This window comes from Poecilia reticulata, chromosome 17, assembly GCF_904066995.2.
Source record: "Poecilia reticulata chromosome 17, P_reticulata-male-v2, whole genome shotgun sequence".
Taxonomy (NCBI): Eukaryota; Metazoa; Chordata; class Actinopteri; order Cyprinodontiformes; family Poeciliidae; genus Poecilia; species Poecilia reticulata.
In genome coordinates this window covers 23,652,186-23,674,486 of record NC_088846.1, presented here as the reverse complement: position 1 = coordinate 23,674,486, position 22,301 = coordinate 23,652,186, and the positions used below count along the sequence as shown (strand labels likewise).

General features: G+C 41.8%; 1 protein-coding gene across 5 annotated transcripts in view; it reads left to right on the top strand.

Annotated features, from left to right (window-relative positions):
• The window catches only part of mtcl1 (microtubule crosslinking factor 1), a 69,814-nt gene extending 56,946 nt beyond the window's left edge, over positions 1 to 12,868 (top strand). For 3 of the 5 annotated variants that reach the window (XM_017310007.2, XM_081598820.1, XM_017310006.2), the window contains 3 exons: positions 835 to 1,393; positions 1,969 to 2,464; positions 10,321 to 12,868. In XM_017310007.2, coding sequence (XP_017165496.1) covers positions 835 to 1,393; positions 1,969 to 2,464; positions 10,321 to 10,524 — 1,259 coding nt within the window. In that variant the 3' untranslated portion in view covers positions 10,525 to 12,868. Of the gene's footprint in view, positions 1 to 834; positions 1,394 to 1,968; positions 2,465 to 2,636; positions 2,662 to 4,792; positions 4,851 to 10,320 lie in introns of all 5 variants that reach the window. The other 2 variants (XM_017310009.2, XM_017310008.2) reach the window with 2 other exon arrangements.
• Positions 12,869 to 22,301: the final 9,433 nt, after the last annotated feature.

The following is a 22,301-nucleotide window of genomic DNA, read 5'->3' as shown; positions in this document are numbered from 1 at the left end:
AAATTATGCCACTTAAGGTTGTCCTTTATATTAAATTCATAATTTATATATATATTTTTAAGAGTTTAGGTTAATTACTGCTCTGAGTGTGTTCTTTCAACAGAAGCCTCTTTATAATTCAGTTACTAAGATAAGATAAAATTATCTGTTATTAGTTCAACAAGTGAAATATTTAAACTGGACAGAACAGGAGTAACACAAATAAAGACAAACAGCAAGATATTAAGATATTTTCAATAGAAAGTAAACCAAAAATGCTCAATAACATTTTGTTTTTGCAATGCATCGTTTGATAATGGTTTCAAAACAATAATATTATCATTTATCGCTATAATTACTGGGATGACACTGCAAAAGCACAAAATGTCACCAAGTATTTTTGTCTAGTTTCTAGTTCAAATATCTTAATACACTGGAAATAAAACAAAACTGACTTACAAGTAACTTTTCAGCCAGACACAGGAGCTTGTTTTACAAAAACAACTTCTTAATGTTGATTAGAAAATTATCTAGTGCTTTTTTAAAAAGAAATTCTAATAACCCTAATACATACCACAGTTACCGACGGCAACAGAAAAAGGGGGCGGAGCTGGCAGTTACCGGTTGCTAGGAACTGCCAGTTACCGGTTGCTATGGTAACCACCAACTGCCAAGAGCAGTGTAACAGAACTGAACACACCAATAAATGTTTGTTGACTAAACAAAATACATTTATTTTGTTTAGTCAGCACTCATAATTAATTGATTATACACTCATAATTAATTGATTACAAAATTATTAGCTGATTATTTCAACAATCGATTTGTCTCTACTAATCTGATTAATTGTTTCAGCACTAAAGGGTAGCAAACCGCGGCTGGGAGGAGAGGCCGGAGGATCAGACGAGGTGTTCAGCGGTCCGCGGTGGCCGTGTCTCCTGGAGGGCGGCGGACTCCGGACGTCTCCCAGCACGTCCCCCATCTGCTCCACTGTGGGTTACGCCTCCTCTCTCGAGCTGCAGCTCCAGAAAAACCTGAGCGACGACATGAAGGAGGTGGCCATCTCCGTCCGCAACGCCATCCGCTCCCCGCCGGGGCTGACGGTGCGCGACACCGCCAGCCAGACCAACGGCTTCACTACGCGAGGAACCCAGACGACCCAGACCATCAGCGTCGGCCTGCAGACGGACCTACTGCGGAACCTCACCAGCAGCCCCCACCGCTGCCTCACCCCGAAAGGTGGCGGCACGCCCATCTCGTCTCCATCGCGCAGCACGAGGAAGGTGCAGTACTCGCCGGTGGTGCAAAGCAAGTTTGAGCGACCGTGCTGCTCGCCCAAATACGGCTCTCCAAAGCTGCAGCGTAAGCCGTCCACGTCCGGGAAGAACGAGCCGACAAACAGCCGTGCCGCCACGTAAGCAATTAATCAATTAATGATATTTGAAAATGAGCTGGATGTATGCAAAATTCACATTTCGCTTTCATTTGGATCTCTACTGCTTCTAAAAACAATCTAAGCATTTTAAGAAATCACCCAGCTCTTTTATGGCAGTAAATTAATTTTTTTTGGTGCCTGGAATATGAGAGGTTTCAAAAATCTCTGGAATGTAATGTCACAAATCAGAAGGCACTGCCTGTTACTTAGCAACCCAAGTGCAACTCCAGCACATTTGGTCAACTAATTTTGTCTGTGCTGTACAAAGGCTGCTGGAAAAGACAAGTGTTTTGTTGCTGACTTATCATCCAGAAACCGCTTCATACTTTATTGTTGGTTGTGCAGGAGGCTCCACTTCTGCTTTTCAAAAATTGCACATCTGCAAACAGATGTGCAATTATGCAAACAGATGTGCTTCATTGCACATCTGACAAGAGGCCCTAAAACAGGAGATCAAAATAGGAAGAACAGACCAAACTATTATTTGAATATGGTCTTAAAACAACAATATTATCATTTATCGCAATAATTACTGGTTCTTGTTGTCCTGACAGCCCCACCGCCACACCCTCCACCCCGCAAAAGGGCAACAGTGAGTCGGCGTGGGCGCGCTCCACCACCACCCGGGACAGCCCCGTCCACACCACCATCAACGACGGCCTCTCCAGCCTCTTCAACATTATCGACCACACACCGGTCGTCTTCGAGAAATTCAACAAATCCCCCAGCCGCTCCCGGCCGACGCCGCCCGCCACCGCAGAGCCCAGCCCGGCTCACGGGGCTGCCGCCAGTGGACGCTCGCCCAGCCCGGTGCAGCTGATTGTGGAGACTCAAGGCGACAGGAACCCAGAGGTGGTCAGCATCCGGCAGGACCTCTCCGCGCCGCCGGGATACACGCTGGCTGAAAACGCGGCGCGTATCCTGAACAAGAAGCTGCAGGAGCAGAGCTTCAGGGAGGAGCGCCGGCTGCAGGCAGGTGGACAGGGCAGCCACGGCAGGGACGTCGTCCGAACGGCGGAGACGGACAGAGGACAGTCTGGATGTATGGAGGTAAATATACAGACGCCCTGGATTCAGCGCTTCATCATTCAGTTTATCTGGCGGCCATGTTTTATGACACACTGACATCATCGCCTCGGATTCCCTTTGAAGACGAACAAGTTTTCAGTCGTAGTCCAGATAACAACATGCACTAAAATGTTAATTTTTTTTTTTCTCTCAGATTGAAAGCACTCACTGATGCGATGGTAATGTTAAAACATTTAGCTCTCTTCAGAAACACTGAGCCTCTCTCCTCTGCTGCATGCTGGGAGTTTCTTCTTCTCTCTGTGTATTCCTGTTGCTTGTAATCTGTCCTCTGAGCTCCGACTTTTACTGAAATATGCTTCACTTTGCTGATAACTGGAGCTGTGACGTCAATGTTACATAGACTTACAGCTTAAGAGTGAAATGATTACGGTAATCAATCTTTTAGGGCTGGGTGATAATTCAATGTTATTATTTTATTGATTATTTGATATTTGAATATTTAAGTTTTGGAAGATAAGTTCCCTGTGTTTCTAGAATTCTGAGTGACACCCGGGGCGGTCATCTTGTTTTAGAGCTTCTATTCACTTGAACTTTGAATTCAGGTAAATTTTTTTCGGGCCAGATAGACCTGGACCATAAATCAATAATAATGTATATATTGCAATGGACACATGATCATTATCAATAGATAATACATCTGATCGAATGTTCAATATATAGAATATTCTCTGAACTCCGATCCAGAACTGCACAGCATTCTGGGAGATGTAGGCAGAGGAAAGACATTAAGTCCTGATAACTTTTGAAGCATTTCAGAAAGGATGAGTGACATAAAACCCCTTTTTGAATACATTTTCTATTTGTAATTTTTTTTTATATTAAAAAAATAGATAAAAATCACATCTGATATGAAAGAGAGCCACATCGCCCAGCCCTACAAATATCACTGAAATCCAATTAAATCCTTAACCAGAATACTTGAGCAGTTGCAGTTTGAGTGGCTTGATGAAATCAGAGCTTCAGCCGTTCAGAGAAAATATATCTGCATTCAATATACTTAATAGTAATAATAAACTGATAATGTTTGTCAATTCAATACGAAAATACTTTATCCTGTAAGAAAATTAAATGTTGTATTCTTAAAGAGTTGTGGTGTATGGTGATGGATCTCCAGTAGCAGTCAGTGTTGCTGTAGGACTGAAGAGGCCTCTGACTGAAGAGTGCTGCTACACGATGGTCTCATGACTGTTAAGCTAACCGCTAAATTTTCAGGTAGCAGAGGCGATATTTCACAGTCCTGTATGACAGCATCTGTAGCCTCGATAATCCACCTCATTTGCTTTTGCCGCCTCATTTTAAATCTTTGTCTAGCCGTATGGCTTGAAAGCTGAACAGAAAGACGCTAAAGTTGGGTTTTTGGGTCATAATCCAGGTGGTATTTCTGCTTTTGAGATGCTAATCAGATGCTCCCAGTTGTAAAAATGACACCTTGTTGCTACGGTTACGCGTCATAACTGTCCGAAAGTAAAAAAGTGTTGGAGCAAAAATCCCTCCAAAACCAGAAGGAATAATTATCCAAAAAATGGTAACACCTCAACCAAAAGATTATGAAATAAATTTTATAAACAAAGCTAATCACAACTACCCTGCAAAAACACAAAATCTTACCAATTATGTTGGGTCAATTTATAAATCAGTTGACACTGACGTTGGAATGTTTTATAGTGTTTCAACCAGATGAAGCTAAAACTGCCACTTGGGGAGTTCTGGGTGCAACATATTTACAGACTAAGGGTTGTAAGATGTTTTTTTTTTTTTCAGATTTTTGGCTTACATGCTGTTCTGAGTGTGTTGTTCTTCCAGCAAATAACCTTTTAGAGTGTGTTTACGCCAGTTAACTAATAATCGATCACTAAATTAGTTGACGATTAATCACAATTATTTCAGCCTGTCTTCTGAAAGTAATTAGAATTGATTTTAAGTTATCCGAGTAAAAGAGGTTAAATTCAAATGCGCACCACACTTTTCAGATTTTTATATTGAAAAACATAAATGAAAATCCACTTAACTGGAAGGAAACTACAGGATTTTTGTAATTTAATCTCAAAACTCACTGACATGAAAGTTAGCTGTTTCCTCTGCTGCTTTTTATTCCAGGTTTGTTTAACTGCTCTGTGATCTGGAGGCTGCAACTCGCCACCCTATGTCTGCTTTCAATTTGCAAATCCTTCTTTTCCGTTGCTCAGTTTTATAAAATAACATTTCCTGCTCTATATCTTCCCCTCCTCTCCCCCGTTTCCTCCTCTCTCGGCTCGCTCTGTCCCTCCTCTTTCCTGTCCGCTGATCCAGAACCACACTGTCATACTAACAACTCCTTGGGGACTCTAATTCTGCTTGTCTCCATGATGTAAGTTCCTCTTCCTCCTCTTCCTCCTCTTCTTCTCCCTTGGCCTGTGGCGGTGGGTTCACCAGGCTCGCGGACCTTTCACCTCCTCCACATGCCCCCTCCTCATTAATGCATGCTTTCACAGGTCAGCAGTGTGTGAAGCCGTCGGCGCGGTCGACACGTTGTGCCATGCCTGTGTTGGTTCTGCTCCTTCGTGGTGATGCATGCTCTGTGTTTCTCTGTGGGACCCGACTGCTGGTTTTGCATGTTGTTCATTAAATATCAGTTGCACAAATTCCACTACAACCCCATTCTGTTTGTCAGAGTATTAAAATTCATCCTGATGAAACTTAATCACACTTTCTGCACTTAGAATGTGAAACAGCCTCTGTTGTCATTCAGAGCCGGCCCAAAGCATCGCAAGTAAGAGCTGCAGTTTGTAACTTTTAGAAAAATAGGCAGGAAAGGCAACAAAATGTCAATAATTAACAAAGAAGTAACAAAATAATGAAATCAGGCAAAATGAAATGTTTCCAAATCAGTTTCTCAAAAATTTTAATAAAAACTACAGGCGTTTGTCTGATTTTTTTTTGGTTAAAACATGTTTGTTTTTTATTCAGTGGACAGAAAATCTAGAAATTTTACTCAAGTAAAAGTAGAAATACTTCATAATAAAATTACTCAAGTAAACGTAAAAAGTGAAATGTAGTAAAAAATAATCCTAAAAGTACTTTTTTTTTCTTTTTTCAAAAAAGTTACTCAAGTAAATATAATTGAGAAAATGTAGCTAGTTACTACCTGCCTCTGATTGTGAGACAGATAATCTGTGAAAAAAATCAATGTCTTTTCCTGGCGCTACTATTGTGGTCTGCAAAAATCAACCAATCAGAGCCAGGAGGCGAGTCTTATCGCTGTTAATCAAACTCATGTACCAATGGTGGAAAAACAACTTACTGTTACAGAAAAAAACATTTATCCTCTGTCATCGGTAGCTATGCTAATTAGCCTTTGCATTTGTGACAGGCTATGTTGGAGTGAACCAGCTGTAGCGTAGCAGAGAGGAAACAAGAGTGATTGACAGAGATAAGACCCTCCTCCTGGCTCTGATTGGTTGTGGCAGATGAGCAAGATATTTTTTTCAGATTATTTGTCTTATACCGTCACGACAATGATAATTGTAACAAATATGTAAAAAAAAAGCTTTTTCATGTGCAGAAGACTTTGTCGATATTCTGCTAATATTGAAAAAACACAATTTCGCATATTTTTTTTCTTTAAAAAAATTGCAATAAAAACTTCCAGTGAATAAGTTTGTTCACGCGATAAGTCATTATAAAACATGCTGTGACATCGTCCTCCCACCACTTCCTGTCGTCGTCTTCGGCATCCAGTTGTTGATCATGTAACTCGTGTGATGTGAAAAAAAGTCTTCACATCCCACTTTTGTGAAACACGCAAATTTCAAAAAGCAATTTCTTTTTAAATTTGCTTTTAGGAAATTTATTTTTCTAATTACAACTTGCACTGTTATGTGGTCAATGGAAAGGTGGTCACTGAATAATATAATCAAAACTGATTTTCACATTTATTTTATCGCTGTTACATAAATAATAGGTTGATATCTTTCTGCTTTTGGGGAAATATAAAATATAAAACTTATTTTGTTTACTGTAAATTTTATTTATTTATTTTATCTATTGATGTTACTTTCAAATAACTAAAATAATATGGGACACTTAAATACCTCTGCATTTTGAAATTCAAATTATTTATTTTAGATGGCTACATAACACTGGTATGATGTAAGATAGTTACAAAATGATCCTAATAACAACAGGTATGTTAGAGTAGCTTAGGAATGATAATACATCTGCTATTTTGTTGTATAGCAGATGTATATACAACATCTGTATATACATCTGCTTTCCGAATGGAAATCTGCTTTGGGCCCCAAAAATGCTTGGGCCGGCCCTGCTCTCATTCACATATTAATGGTGTTTTTGGCAAGTTGACATTTGTGGACTTTAACATTAACATTATAACTTATGTCATAACTTTATTACTCACTTTGTGTGTTGTGCATGTGCTACAAATCACTAACAACAAACAAACTATTAACCTTTGACCTTATCACTCATGTGTTGATAATTATGAAGATGAAATGTTGAAGGGAATACATCAGTTTTTATTCAACTTTTCCTTTTGAACTGGGTTTAATTAATATTTTGATTGGGAATCAATCCAAATATTAATAATGTTGAAGTCGGTATCAGCATCGGATCAATACTAATGTGGTAAAAATGATACTTTAGTCTCAGAATCCATCTTGATTTTTTTTTTTATTATACTTTCTGAATGCCACCTCAAAAAATATCTTGTTTTGATTTGATCTCAACTGGTAATTTTTTTGCACATTTTTGTTTTTCTGTTTTTTAATATTTATCATGTTAATATGTTGTAACAAAATAATTTAAAGGAAAATTCACAAAAACACCTGATGGTCCGAAGTTTGATGATATATAAAACCTAAATAATAAAGTATCCATATTGATATCAGTATTGGTGACTCTGTATTTACTTAGTATCCAGTCAATACAAAGATTTGCCAAATTGCACATCTAGTTTAGGCTAGCAGCTAATGCTAAAGCTAGTTGCCAAATTACAGAGCCACATAATAAATTAGAATATTACTGAAGTAATTTTATCACTAAGTGAAACACATTATATAGATTAATTACACTCAGATGGATGTTTGAAAGCCTTTATTTCTGTTAAATTTTGTTTTTCCATTTCCACTTTATTTCTCATACATAAAAATAAATAAGAAACGTGAATTCTGGAAGTATTATTGGATAAGTATGGATCACTGTGAATTGGTTAATAATCATGCAAAACCACAGTTGGGCTCCTAAAACTCATCAGGTTTGTGTGTTTTGATCATTTGTTCATCTAAAAGTTGCTCCAGTAAAAAACGTCTGGCAGATTTTGCAGGTTGGATGTTTTTCCATTTGAGCTGCTTTTAAATCAGACTAACGCTGTTTCCACCAGGTTCATTTCTACATGTCATGACATCATTTGTGATGGTTTTCCTTCACTTTTCCAGTGCATTATGGGATTGTTTTTCCTCCAGGTTGATCCAATCGTTTCCTTTGACAAAAGATGAAGATGACTGGTGGCGTTTTTATTTTCCTTTTAAAGAATATACTTTTATACACATTTAACACATTTGTGTTGTAAAAAACATCAAAATAATTTAAATGTAAAAACCCTAAATTTAATTTGACCGAGTCGGAAAATGTTTAATTTTATTTATGACAATTGTCCCTGAACAGTTGCTTCATGAAATTATATTGAATTATTTATGTGCTTTAAACATTCAGATATGTTGGTATTTATTTCCCAGTTAATTTTTTATCTCAATAAGTTGTTTTGAAAAAGATGAAGGGTTTTCTGATGAACAAAGACCAATTCTGCCATGTTAAAGAAAATAATAAACATATTTTTAGCTGCTTAATTAACATACAGTTTGAATCTAAAGTAAATGTGGCAGATTTAGATTTAAAATATATTTTTAATTTTATCAGAAAGTTTGCTTCTGATTATAAATCAGATTTAATACCTCAGTAGATATTAAAATAATCTTAAAGGATATTTATGTGTAGTTTTTCTTTACATTTTATTAAACGGAAAGAAATGAAGGTGTTGGTGTGCATTCAGAAATTCAAGATATGTGTTTTTCCATCATTTCCTGTTTTAATGTCTGTTTTTCCAAAAAGCTGAAATGTTGATTTTAGATCCGTGATCTGATGTATTTGTGATAAAAACTTTGCAAAGTCCTGCAAGTTGCCGTCAAACATCTGGATTTCTGCATCAGCTTTAATCACATGTTCTATCGATCACTGCGGCTTGTTTTTGTGTCGATCGTGTTGCTTAACAAGTGAAATACATTTGATTAGTTCAAGTGAATTTAGAAAACAGTTTGTTGATCCAAAATATTTTAGAAGCCAAAAAACCTAACAACTGAGAGCTTTAATTTACCCAATGTTGGGTAAAATTAACTTTTTTGAGCTTTACGTTATGTTATAATTTTATTCCCTGATCAAAAACGTATCTGGAGCTTTGCTTTGATTCTTTCATGAATGTTTGAGAAATCCTATAATCTCCATGGCAACCGTTAAGCAAAATACGTGGAATGACCTAGGCGGAGTTTCTTAAAGAGACGGAGGCATTAAATTCCAAAGTCACATTCAACATTTTTATCACAACTGAAGGTAAAATAGTTACCTGATTTTGCTGTAAAACAATATTATGAGCCTAAAAACACACAATTCTTCCCTTTTAAGTTGAGTTTCTTAAGCAGTGAAACTGAAATCATTTTCAGATTTTTCTCCTCGTCCTCTTTGTCTATTTTAAGCCGAGTAAGTGCTTTTTCTCTGTTTCTCTGCTGACATTTGGAGGGAATAGACGCATGAAACTCTTCCAACCTTTACGTTCGACTGAACATTTTTAATCTTCCTCCTGCTACATTAAACATCTTCTACATTAAATGAACTCAACTACTTACGTTTTCCTCACCTTGACGCTTGAAGTTGTCATTAAAATATCCAAAATTTCTGTGCTAAATTTCTCATCTGTGTTCCTCAGTTTCTGTTCACCAGAGGTGGGTAGAGTGACGTAGATCGAGGTTTTCTGTTTGTTAAATGATCAAATCATCTTACAATAGAAAATTATGGCAACATCACCAATTATGCCTTAAAGTAACCAGGATGTTCAGTTTTTACACAGCTATCCAGTGATTTTACTCAAAAGCTGCACTCAAATCTGCTTTAAATTAATTTATTTGGTTAAATTCAGCAAGCATTTTTACATAGTCTTTTATTATGTTGATAATTTGCAGAATGCACCCAAAATTTGTACTGAAGTAACAGTTTTGCTACTTCAGCATATCTTCACTCAAGTAAAAAGTATTTGGCAAAAAGTCTATTGAAGTACTGAGTAACTGATCAAATTATCAATCTATTTAAAAATGACAATATGAGATGGACCAAAATACAAAGTTGAATGGAAATTTTGTTTTTTTTAAACACAAAAGTGACAATAATTCACATAGGTAACAAAAAATAAAATCAGGCTAAATAAATGTTTCAAATTCAGTTTCTTTCAATAAAAAACTTATGAAACTTTAACAAAAACTGCAGGTGTGTGTCTGTGTCTGGTGAATTTTTGGTTAAAACATGTTTGAGTTTTATTCAGTGGTAGAAAATCCAGAAAATTACTAAAATAAGAGTAAAAATACTTCATAATAAAATTATTCAAGTAAAAGACAGAAGTACAGCGTAGTAAAAGTCAATTTTTTTCAAAAAAATTACTCGCGTAGATGTAAGTAGTTACTACCCAGCTGTGGTGTTCACCTTCTTCTTCGTCGCTCAGCTGCAGGCGCCGTGTTGCTCTTCTTCTTCTGCTTCTCCTGACGGCTACTTGTCATTGGCAGGACCTGCCTCGGTCGCCGGTGGCGCCGCCTTTGGACTCCTGCTTCTTGCGGCCGGCCCGCCCGGCGAACCGCCGACCCCCGTCACGCTGGGCCGCGCGCTCCCCCTCCTCTTCACCCAGGTGGAGCGAGGGGACAAAGAGGAGGTTCACCTTCCCGCCGATGGGACACAGGAAGCCCATCCTGGACGGAGAGGAACCAGCGTGACTTATCCCTCCCCCCTCTTCCTTCGTGTAAGCCGACCCAGTACCTCAGAATCGTCCCCCCAGAACTAGAGACCCATAGAGCCTGAACCGGGGCGTGGGGATCTAATACGTAGCACCAGCGGATCACTAAAGGAACCAGGACTTTTTGGAAGAATCTGGAATGTACTGTAATATCATGATCAGTAAATCCATTTCCATCGGAGGTGCCTGTCCAGGTGCGTCTTAATGAATCAGAATATTACAGAAAAAATTTTACTTCTGCAGTAATTCAGTTCAAACCAATCGATTTTTACACAGAGTGAAATATTTAACGTCTTTGCTTGTACTGAAATGTGAATTTCCCTCAACTCAATTCAGTTCTGTTGTGGCTTACAGATAATAAAAACCCTTAATTCAGTTTTTTGGTAAATTTGAAAGTCACGTAAAAATTGATTTTTAATGTGGATGCATCGATATTAAAGGCCGATATTGATATTTGATATTAATATTGCTGCCATTCCCGATATTTACAGATATTATATATATTTCACTTCCGTTTTGACACATTTGGAAAATAAATAAATATAGGTTGTTCATATCGGCTCAGTTTTATTCATTAGTCTGATACTGACTGATGTGTTTAAAAATAAATATCGGTTGATACCGATATTAGTGCCGATATCCAGTAGCAGTCAGTGTAACAACACATCTAATGAAATCTCTGACTGAAGACTGCTGCTTTATGAAAGTGTCATAACTAACAGCTCAATATCCGATATTCCAGAGCAACATGTTCTGGATGACGGTGTCAGTCGCTGCTGATCCACCTCCTTTGCTTTTGCTGCTCCTTTTTTTAATTTCTGTGGTTATAAAGCTTCGCAGAGATTCGTTGGAGTAGGGGATGTGATCCTTTCTCTTAATCGACGGAGGAGATGGATTAAATTCCTCCTTCTGTTTGAATTAGTGAGATGCTAATTAGCTGCTCCTTGTTTAAAAAACAAAATGTGTTGCCAAGGTTACATATAACCAAAAGTCACTCCAGCTGAACTCCATCAGAAATGAAAAGAAATAATTGTCCAAACATCTTTTTTTTTTTTACCTCAACCAGTAACTCTTTAGAGTTCCTGTATGTACTAACAGTCACACTTGTAGTTTTTCAGTAGTTTTCCTGTGTACTCTTGTAGCCAAAAAAAATTTGTTGACAAATTCACTATCGTGTCTTTGTGAAAGGGCAATAAAGTAAGTAAGTATATTTTAAAAAGCATGAAGAAAAGTGTACAGAATGCAGAACTAACAAAACTACTTCAATATCTTGCCTCCATTAGCAGCCAAATTCTAGAATTCAGTTTTTCCTTCCCCTCAACTTTCATTTAGAGGATATTGCTGTGAACAGTAACCTTCTTTAGCAATGACCTTTCCTTTGTTAATCCCGTTTTTCATTGATTTTATGTAATTATCTTAATTTTTTTTTAAATAAAGTTTGGTTCTTTTGTTAGCTAAAAACCACAATGATCAAAATTAATATAAATAAATGCTTGAAGTATCCTCTGTTTTAGTAAATCTATGTAAGTTTAACTTTTTGAGCTGAATCACTGAAATAAATTAACTTTTTAATGATATTCTAATAAATTGATACGCGCCTGTATGTTTAAGTTACTCATTACCCCTCATATTTAAATGTATTTGCTGCAGTTTTTAACCTTTTTTCAGGTGAAAACTGCTGGCTTGCTGAACATTGCACTGTTCTTTTCTGTTACCAGTTTTTTTTTTTTTACATCCATGTATCTGAACATGATTTTTTTATTTTGCCTGCTTCTCGAGTTCACTTTTCTCTTTCAACGCAAGAAACAGAAACAAAAACAAAACAAATTTTGCAGTATTCTTCCGGCCTGCAGGGGAAACCCATGATGTCATTTCTGATGCTACCGTCCTTATTTATTTCTGTTAAGATGAATGTTTGTCTCTGTTGACTTGATGAACCTGAAGAAACTTATGCATATTTGGAAGGCAAAATAAAACCAGTTTGCATGCCTTTTGAACACTAGCACTTTAGTGCATGTATACATCCGAGCTCTAGTCTTTTGTGGTCACTCGGCTCGGCCGTGATGAAAAACTCAATGCAAAGGGAATCTCGAGCTGATTTTGTTGTCACATAAAATACCAGTTTTTAAGTAAGTTATTGTACCTTCTAGGCTATCTTTGTTACTGTTGGATATTAACTTTTTTTTCTTTTGACAAGAAAAATGGATTGTGAAAACAAAATATGAATGTTTTAAATGGAACGTCTTTGTCAAAAAATGTCTACAAATCTATAGTCTTATGAAAATATTACATGGTAATAAACAAGAATGTGTATTTACAAGTAACCTCTCTGGTTTCATGTGATTATGAGTTGCAGGATGATCCCGGACGAGCCCCCAGGTTTTTCTTTGTTTTTAGAACATGAATTAACTTTTCAGCAAGACTTAGGAGCTTTTTTAAGTAAATAATTCCTTAATATACATTTTAAGAAGTACTAGTTCCACTGCTAGATTACTTAACTTATAAAAAGATATTTTTCCCATTTTATAAATAATCTGCCAGCAGAACTAATGCTGTCTTTTTTATTAGCAATTTTCAAGAATTATTGACTTAAAAGTGCCAAAACGCTACTTGTATGTTAGTTTTATTTTAAGTGTGCTAAGATATTTGCACTAGAGATTAGACAAAAATATTTGGTAAGACTTTGTGTTTTAGAGAGACTTATATGGAGAATGATTTGAAAATAATTTATCCAATAATTACTGGGACAACACTGCAAAAACACAAAATCTTATCCAATATTATTGTCTAGTTTTTTGTGCAATTGTTGTAGTACGCTTGAAATAAAACAAAACTAACTTTAAGTTTAAATCAAGAAATTGAGCTTGTTTTAAGTCAATAACTGCTTAATATTGATTAAAAAAGTTCTAGTTAGATTGGCAGATTATTAAACTTTTAACAAGAAATCTTTCTCATGTTATAAGTAAAATAATCTGCCAGTAGAACTAATACTTTTTATAAATGTTTGAGAATTTTTGATTTAATGCTGAAAAGTTACTTCTAAGTTAGTTTTGTCTTATTTCATGTGCACTAAGATATTTGCACTAGAGATTAGACAAAAATACTTGGTAAGCATAAAGAAAAGTTTACAGAATGCAGAACTAACAAAACTACTTCAATATCTTGCCTCCATTAGCAGCCAAATTCTAGAATTCAGTTTTTCCTTCCACTCAACTTTCATTTAGAGGACATTGCTGTGTTGGATGTTTGAACATGACCATTACAACCTAGCGAGAGTTTATACTTGTATTCACGGTTTGGAGAATAAGTTGTTTTGACAGGACTTGTGGTTCTACAAGCACATATTGCAGTGACCAGAAGAAAAGCGGTTGAAGTTGGTGAAAGTTCACATCTGATGAAATGATTTTCTGTAAAAATAATAATTTTATATATATATATATATATATATATATATGGAAATCTAAAACACAAAAATTGGTTCCTGGAAAAGTTATAAACTCTTGGTGGACAGTATTCCTGTGATTTAAATGAGTTTTCTTTTCATGCTGATCCTGAACTGTGTGTGTGTTGGTAAATGTGGTTTAGCATGACATTTTGTCAGAATACACACAACACTAGCAGAACATTTTGAATTGACAGGACAGGAGCGGTGTCTTACTAATTTTGACAAAAATTTAAAAGTGTAGAAAGGTTTCTATTAGTCCAATAACCCCTGTTACACTGAGAGGTGTGGTGTGGAAGGAAAACTCAGCAAAGTTGGCTGTTCCATAAACAATGGTGATTTATTAGGCCTCCTTCAGCACAGCATATTTCACTCACAAGGCAAAATGGCATCTTTTCCATCAGTCTCTTAGCTAACAGTCTCTCTGCTTTCAGTTTCTCAAGGCTCAGCCAGCAGTCTCTCAAGCTTCAGCAAGCACTCTATATACTGTCCCCGCCTTCTCGATTAACTGCCCAGCAAACATGGCTCCTTCTACATAAGAGCTGTTTTTGAGGCAGGCCTCCTCCTTAGTAGGTTCCAAGATGGTCGCTACCAGGCACACCCAAAAGGTAACAAACATTTCACAAACAAAAGGATCACATACACACATTCTAGAACTTAGATGTTACAGAAAATCTTATTGATTCTTAACAACCCCAAAAATGCAAAAAAAAACAAAAAAAAAACGAGATGTCCGTTTAATACACATAAACCTGATTTTGTGTATAATCTGTGTATCACCACAGTGCCCCCTATGGTAGGTTTGTGTAATAGCAGGACCTCATGAACACAAGCAGGACACAAGCACTTATTCTGATTGGTTTTCTTCCAGAAGGTCCTGCTAATTACTACAGTGTCTTTATAATTCACATGTCGCTGTTTACACACATGAATTGTCTGTAAATTGCCAACTCTTACACTGGGGATGAGTTGACAAAAGGATTACCAATGGTACATGAATCAATATGGTTTATGTACTATATGATTTTAATGTTGATTTTACTTTGAATTAAATTACTTTGTTTTTCCTTTTTAATGTGAATGTGTGTTATTTTTATGACTTTTTACTTTTTTTGATGTAAAGCACTTTGAACTGCCTTTCAGCTGAAATGTGCTATATAAATAAAATTGACTTGACAGCAGTTTTCAGATCTTGCCAAAGATTCTCCTCTGACTTTATGTCTAGACTTTGACTTTGCCATTCCAACACATAAATATATTTTGATTTACACCATTCCATTGTAGATCTGGCTTAATGTTTAGGGTTGTTGTCCTGCTGGAAGGTGAACCTCTGCCCCAGCCTCAAGTCTTTTGCAGACTCCAGGTTCAGGACTGTTCAGGTTTTCTTCCAAGATTGCCCTGTATTTGGCTCAATCCATCTTATAATCAACTCTCACCATCTTCCCTGTCCCTGAAGAAAAGAAGCACCCTCAGAGCATGATGCTGCCACCACCATGTTTGTCAGTGGGGAAGGTGTGTTCAGAGTGATGTGCAGTGTTTGTTCTCCACCATAAATAGCGGTTTGCATTTTTGCCGAAAAGTTTAATTTGAGTCTTGTTTTATCATTTTTGCTGTATCCCAATATGGCTTCTGGCAAGCTGTAAATGGAACTTTTTATAGTTTTCTTTATACAATAGCTTTTCTATTGCCACTCTTCCATAAAACCACATTTTTGCAGTGCATGACTAATAGTTTTACTGTGAACAGATTCCCCTACCCGAGGTGTGGATATCTCTGCATTTCATCCAGAGCCACCATGAACCTCTTGGCTATATCTCTGATCAGTGCTTTTCTTGTTCAGCCTGTAAGTTTAGGTGGATGGCCCTTTCTTGGTAGGTTCACAGCTATGCCATTGTCTTTTCATTTCCAGATGATTCATGGAACAGTACTCTGTGAGATGGCCTAAGCCTGCTTTAAGCTTCTCTGCAACTTTATCCCTGACCTGTCTGGTGTGTTCTTTGGACTTCATGATGCTGTTTGTTCCCCAATATTCTTTTAGCCAACTTTTGAGGCAGTCATAGAGGAGTTGAATTTGTTTACCATGAGCAGTCATCAGGCAACTTCTGAAGGCAATTGGTTGCATTCAGGGAAAGGGGGCTGAACACTTTTGAATGCCACACTTTTTAGCTTTTATTTGTAAAAAACATTTTGAATCATGTATAGTTTTGTTTCTACTTTACAACTGTATACCACTTTGTGTTTATCTTTCCCATAAAATTCTGTGAAAATATATTTGCAGTTGTGACAAAATATGGAAAAGTTCAAGGGCTATGGATACTTTTGCAAGGTCCAGACAATCAACAGGTATGAATTGACAGTTATCATATACCCTACTGGCATAATAAGACAGAAAAATTTAGTCCACTGATATAAGAATACAAAAGCTGCTTATGATGCATGGAAAATTGTGCCGCTCAAGGTTGTAGCACATTGGAATAGCTTTGTTGTTTCATTGAGATTTTTACTTTTAAACTTTCATTTCTGCCTTTCTGGAGGAAAAATTTGGACAAAAGTTGCTTCTTGTTTAGGATACCATGTATTTGGACTGATTTTTGGAAATATTTTTCATAGTTTGCTATTTTGTTTTGATGCACAACCATAGCAACAGGATATTTTACAACAGAGAGCAAATAATGCTCCAATGGACAGAAAGGCTTAGAGTGAAACACAGCACAGAGGCAGTATTTATGGTGGGACATAAGCAGGTCCCTAGTACAAGAGCAATAGCGGCCCAGATTTGTAACACCAAGCAAGATCTTTGGTGAATGCAATGCAAAGAGTCCCTGAGACAATCTAGCATCTAACACCAGGATGCATGATGGTAGCATGATAAGAATACAAGGAACGCCACAACCAAGTACCCAGAATAGTGTGAAGAAATATCTGAAGGGAATATAACCTTGAACACACCTCGTTAAAATGGGAAATGTCACACAACATGGTAGAAAACAAACAAGCTAAGATCATGTGGACCTTCCATATACAGGAAGACAAAATGGGAAAAGCAAACCAACTGAACATGGTGATCATAGATCAGCAGAGCAAAGCAGTTGTCATGATGTAGCTATCCTGAATGAACAGAAGGTACAGAAAAAAAACTAGAGAAATCTATAAGGCTAAAAAAAGAAACAATCATCCTTCTAGAACCTGACAAAAATTTGCCCACATAAGTGTATGACTTATTTTGGGCTGTCTAGTCCACAATACAAAATTTTGCTCTAGATGGGGTCTGGTGTCCACACATTTGGCCAATTTTTTATGACTTGGAGATGGTGGAGGATTATAAGACATTACAGGTTAGACTCAAGATGTTCAGTGTTTACAAAAGTTAGCAACTGGTTGTCACTTCCTCTATTCAATGAATTAATCATGTTTATTTGTATAGCACATTTCAGAAGCAGTAGAGTTCAAAACGCTTTATATCATAAAACCAAAAACTGTTGTCTCTCTTTTGAGCTGGACTACCTTCTCTGCTGTGGCCCTCTGGATCCCAGCTGGGCCTAAAGGGGTGGGGATTCCATCTCTTTTGAGCTGGACTCTCATCCCTGCTGTGGCCCTCTGGATCCGGGCAGGGACTCCTTCTCTTTTAAACTGGAATCCCTTCCCTCCTGTGGCAATCTGAATCCCAGCAGGGCCTTGAGGGGTCGGTACTCCATGTCTTTTGAGCTGGACTCCCTTCCCTGCTGTGGCCCTCTGGATCCCATTGGGGCCTAGGGGGGTCGGGACTCCATATCTTTTGAGCTGGATTCCCTTCCCTGCAGAGGCCCTCTGGATCCCAGCAGGGCCTAGAAGGGTGGGGACACCATCTCTTTTGAGCTGGACTCCCTTCCCTGCAGAGGCCCTCTGGATCCCACCAGGGCTTAGAAGGGTGGGGACTCCATCTCTTTTGAGCTGGAATCCCTTCCCTGCTGTGGCCCTCTGGATCCCAACAGGGCCTAGAAGGGTGGGGACTCCATCTCTTTGAGCTGGACTCCCTTCCCTTCTGGGGCCCTCTGGAACCCAGCAGGGCCTATGGGGGTCGGAACTCCATCTCTTTTGAGCTGGACTCCATTCCCTGCAGAGGCCCTCTGGATCCTAGCAGGGCCTAGAAGGGTGGGGACTCCATCTCTTTTGAGCTGGAATCCCTTCCCTGCAGAGGCCCACTGGATCCCAGCATGGCCTAGAAGGGTGGGGACACCATCTGATTGAGCTGGACTCCCTTCCCTCCTGGGGCCCTCTGGATCCCAGCAGGGCCTAGAAGGGTGGGGACTCCATCTCTTTGAGCTGGACTCCCTTCCCTTCTTTGGCCCTCTGGAACCCAGCAGGGCCTATGGAGGTCGGAACTCCATCTCTTTTGAGCTGGACTCCCTTCCCTGCAGAGGCCCTCTGGATCCCAGCATGGCCTAGAAGGGTGGGGACTCCATATCTTTGAGCTGGACTCCCTTCCCTGCAGAGGCCCTCTGGATCCCAGCAGGGCCTAGAAGGGTGGGGACTCCATCTCTTTTGAGCTGGACTCCCTTCCCTGCAGAGGCCCTCTGGATCCCAGCAGGGCCTAGAAGGGTGGGGACTCCATCTATTTTGAGCTGGACTCCCTTCCCTGCTGTGGCCCTCTGGAACCCAGCAGGGCCTAGATGGGTGGGGACTCCATCTGTTTTGAGCTGGACTCCCTTCCCTGCAGAGGCCCTCTGGATCCCAGCATGGCCTAGAAGGGTGGGGACTCCATATCTTTTGAGCTGGACTCCCTTCCCTCCTGGGGCCCTCTGGATCCCAGCAGGGCCTAGAAGGGTGGGGACTCCATCTCTTTGAGATGGACTCCCTTCCCTTCTTTGGCCCTCTGGAACCCAGCAGGGCCTATGGGGGTCGGAACTCCATGTCTTTTGAGGTGGACTCCCTTCACTGCAGAGGCCTTCTGGATATCAGCAGGGCCTAGAAGGGTGGGGACTCCATCTGTTTTGAGCTGGACTCCCTTCGCTGCAGAGGCCCTCTGGATCCCAACAGGGCCTAGAAGGGTGGGGACTCCATCTCTTTTGAGCTGGACTCCGTTCCCTGCTGTGGCCCTCTGGAACCCAGCTGGGCCTATGGGGGTCGGAAATCCATCTCTTTTGAGCTAGACTCCCTTCCCTGCTGTGGCCCTCTGGATCCCAGCATGGCCTAGAAGGGTGGGGACTCCATATCTTTGAGCTGGACTCCCTTCCCTGCAGAGGCCCTCTGGATCCCAGCAGGGCCTAGAAGGGTGGGGACTCCATCTCTTTTGAGCTGGACTCCCTTCCCTGCAGAGGCCCTCTGGATCCCAGCAGGGCCTAGAAGGGTGGGGACTCCATCTATTTTGAGCTGGACTCCCTTCCCTGCTGTGGCCCTCTGGAACCCAGCAGGGCCTAGATGGGTGGGGACTCCATCTGTTTTGAGCTGGACTCCCTTCCCTGCAGAGGCCCTCTGGATCCCAGCATGGCCTAGAAGGGTGGGGACTCCATATCTTTTGAGCTGGACTCCCTTCCCTCCTGGGGCCCTCTGGATCCCAGCAGGGCCTAGAAGGGTGGGGACTCCATCTCTTTGAGATGGACTCCCTTCCCTTCTTTGGCCCTCTGGAACCCAGCAGGGCCTATGGGGGTCGGAACTCCATGTCTTTTGAGGTGGACTCCCTTCCCTGCAGAGGCCTTCTGGATATCAGCAGGGCCTAGAAGGGTGGGGACTCCATCTATTTTGAGCTGGACTCCCTTCCCTCCTGGGGCCCTCTGGATCCCAGCAGGGCCTAGAAGGGTGGGGACTCCATATGTTTTGAGCTGGACTCCCTTCCCTGCAGAGGCCCTCTGGATCCCAGCAGGGCCTAGAAGGGTGGGGACTCCATCTCTTTGAGCTGGACTCCCTTCCCTGCAGAGGCCCTCTGGATCCCAGCAGGGCCTAGAAGGGTGGGGACTCCATCTCTTTTGAGCTGGACTCCCTTCCCTGCAGAGGCCCTCTGGATCCCAGCAGGGCCTAGAAGGGTGGGGACTCCATCTATTTTGAGCTGGACTCCCTTCCCTGCTGTGGCCCTCTGGAACCCAGCAGGGCCTAGATGGGTGGGGACTCCATCTGTTTTGAGCTGGACTCCCTTCCCTGCAGAGGCCCTCTGGATCCCAGCATGGCCTAGAAGGGTGGGGACTCCATATCTTTTGAGCTGGACTCCCTTCCCTCCTGGGGCCCTCTGGATCCCAGCAGGGCCTAGAAGGGTGGGGACTCCATCTCTTTGAGATGGACTCCCTTCCCTTCTTTGGCCCTCTGGAACCCAGCAGGGCCTATGGGGGTCGGAACTCCATGTCTTTTGAGGTGGACTCCCTTCGCTGCAGAGGCCCTCTGGATCCCAACAGGGCCTAGAAGGGTGGGGACTCCATCTCTTTTGAGCTGGACTCCGTTCCCTGCTGTGGCCCTCTGGAACCCAGCTGGGCCTATGGGGGTCGGAAATCCATCTCTTTTGAGCTAGACTCCCTTCCCTGCTGTGGCCCTCTGGATCCCAGCAGGGCCTAGAAGGGTGGGGACTCCATCTCTTTTGAGATGGACTCCCTTCCCTGCAGAGGCCCTCTGGATCCCAGCAGGGCCTAGAAGGGTGGGGACTCCATCTATTTTGAGCTGGACTCCCTTCCCTGCAGAGGCCCTCTGGATCCCAGCAGGGCCTAGAAGGGTGGGGACTCCATCTATTTTGAGATGGACTCCCTTCCCTGCAGAGGCCCTCTGGATCCAAGCAGGGCCTAGAAGGGTGGGGACTCCATATCTTTTGAGCTGGACTCCCTTCCCTGCAGAGGCCCTCTGGATCCCAGCATGGCCTAGAAGGGTGGGGACTCCATATCTTTTAAGCTGGACTCCCTTCCCTCCTGGGTCCCTCTGGATCCCAGCAGGGCCTAGAAGGGTGGGGACTCCATCTCTTTTGAGCTGGACTCCCTTCCCTGCAGAGGCCCTCTGGATCCCAGCAGGGCCTAGAAGGGTGGGGACTCCATCTCTTTGAGATGGACTCCCTTCCCTTCTTTGGCCCTCTGGTACCCAGCAGGGCCTATGGGGGTCGGAACTCCATGTCTTTTGAGGTGGACTCCCTTCCCTGCAGAGGCCTTCTGGATATCAGCAGGGCCTAGAAGGGTGGGGACTCCATCTGTTTTGAGATGGACTCCCTTCCCTGCAGAGGCCCTCTGGATCCAAGCAGGGCCTAGAAGGGTGGGGACTTCATATCTTTTGAGCTGGACTCCCTTCCCTCCTGGGGCCCTCTGGATCCCAGCAGGGCCTAGAAGGGTGGGGATTCCATATGTTTTGAGCTGGACTCCCTTCCCTGCAGAGGCCCTCTGGATCCCAGCAGGGCCTAGAAGGGTGGGGACTCCATCTCTTTGAGCTGGACTCCCTTCCCTGCAGAGGCCCTCTGGATCCCAGCAGGGCCTAGAAGGGTGGGGACTCCATCTCTTTTGAGCTGGACTCCGTTCCCTGCTGTGGCCCTCGAACCCAGCTGGGCCTATGGGGGTTGGAAATCCATCTCTTTTGAGCTAGACTCCCTTCCCTGCTGTGGCCCTCTGGATCCTAGCAGGGCCTATGGGGGTCGGAAATCCATCTCTTTTGAGCTGGACTCCCTTCCCTGCTGTGGCCCTCTGGATCCCAGCAGGGCCTAGAAGGGTGGGGACTCCATCTCTTTTGAGATGGACTCCCTTCCCTGCAGAGGCCCTCTGGATCCCAGCAGGGCCTAGAAGGGTGGGGACTCCATCTCTTTTGAGATGGACTCTCTTCCCTGCAGAGGCCCTCTGGATCCCAGCAGGGCCTAGAAGGGTGGGGACTCCATATCTTTTGAGCTGGACTCCCATCCCTCCTGGGGCCCTCTGGATCCCAGCAGGGCCTAGAAGGGTGGGGACTCCATCTCTTTGAGATGGACTCCCTTCCCTTCTTTGGCCCTCTGGTACCCAGCAGGGCCTATGGGGGTCGGAACTCCATGTCTTTTGAGGTGGACTCCCTTCCCTGCAGAGGCCTTCTGGATATCAGCAGGGCCTAGAAGGGTGGGGACTCCATCTGTTTTGAGATGGACTCCCTTCCCTGCAGAGGCCCTCTGGATCCAAGCAGGGCCTAGAAGGGTGGGGACTTCATATCTTTTGAGCTGGACTCCCTTCCCTCCTGGGGCCCTCTGGATCCCAGCAGGGCCTAGAAGGGTGGGGATTCCATATGTTTTGAGCTGGACTCCCTTCCCTGCAGAGGCCCTCTGGATCCCAGCAGGGCCTAGAAGGGTGGGGACTCCATCTCTTTTGAGCTGGACTCCCTTCCCTGCAGAGGCCCTCTGGATCCCAGCAGGGCCTAGA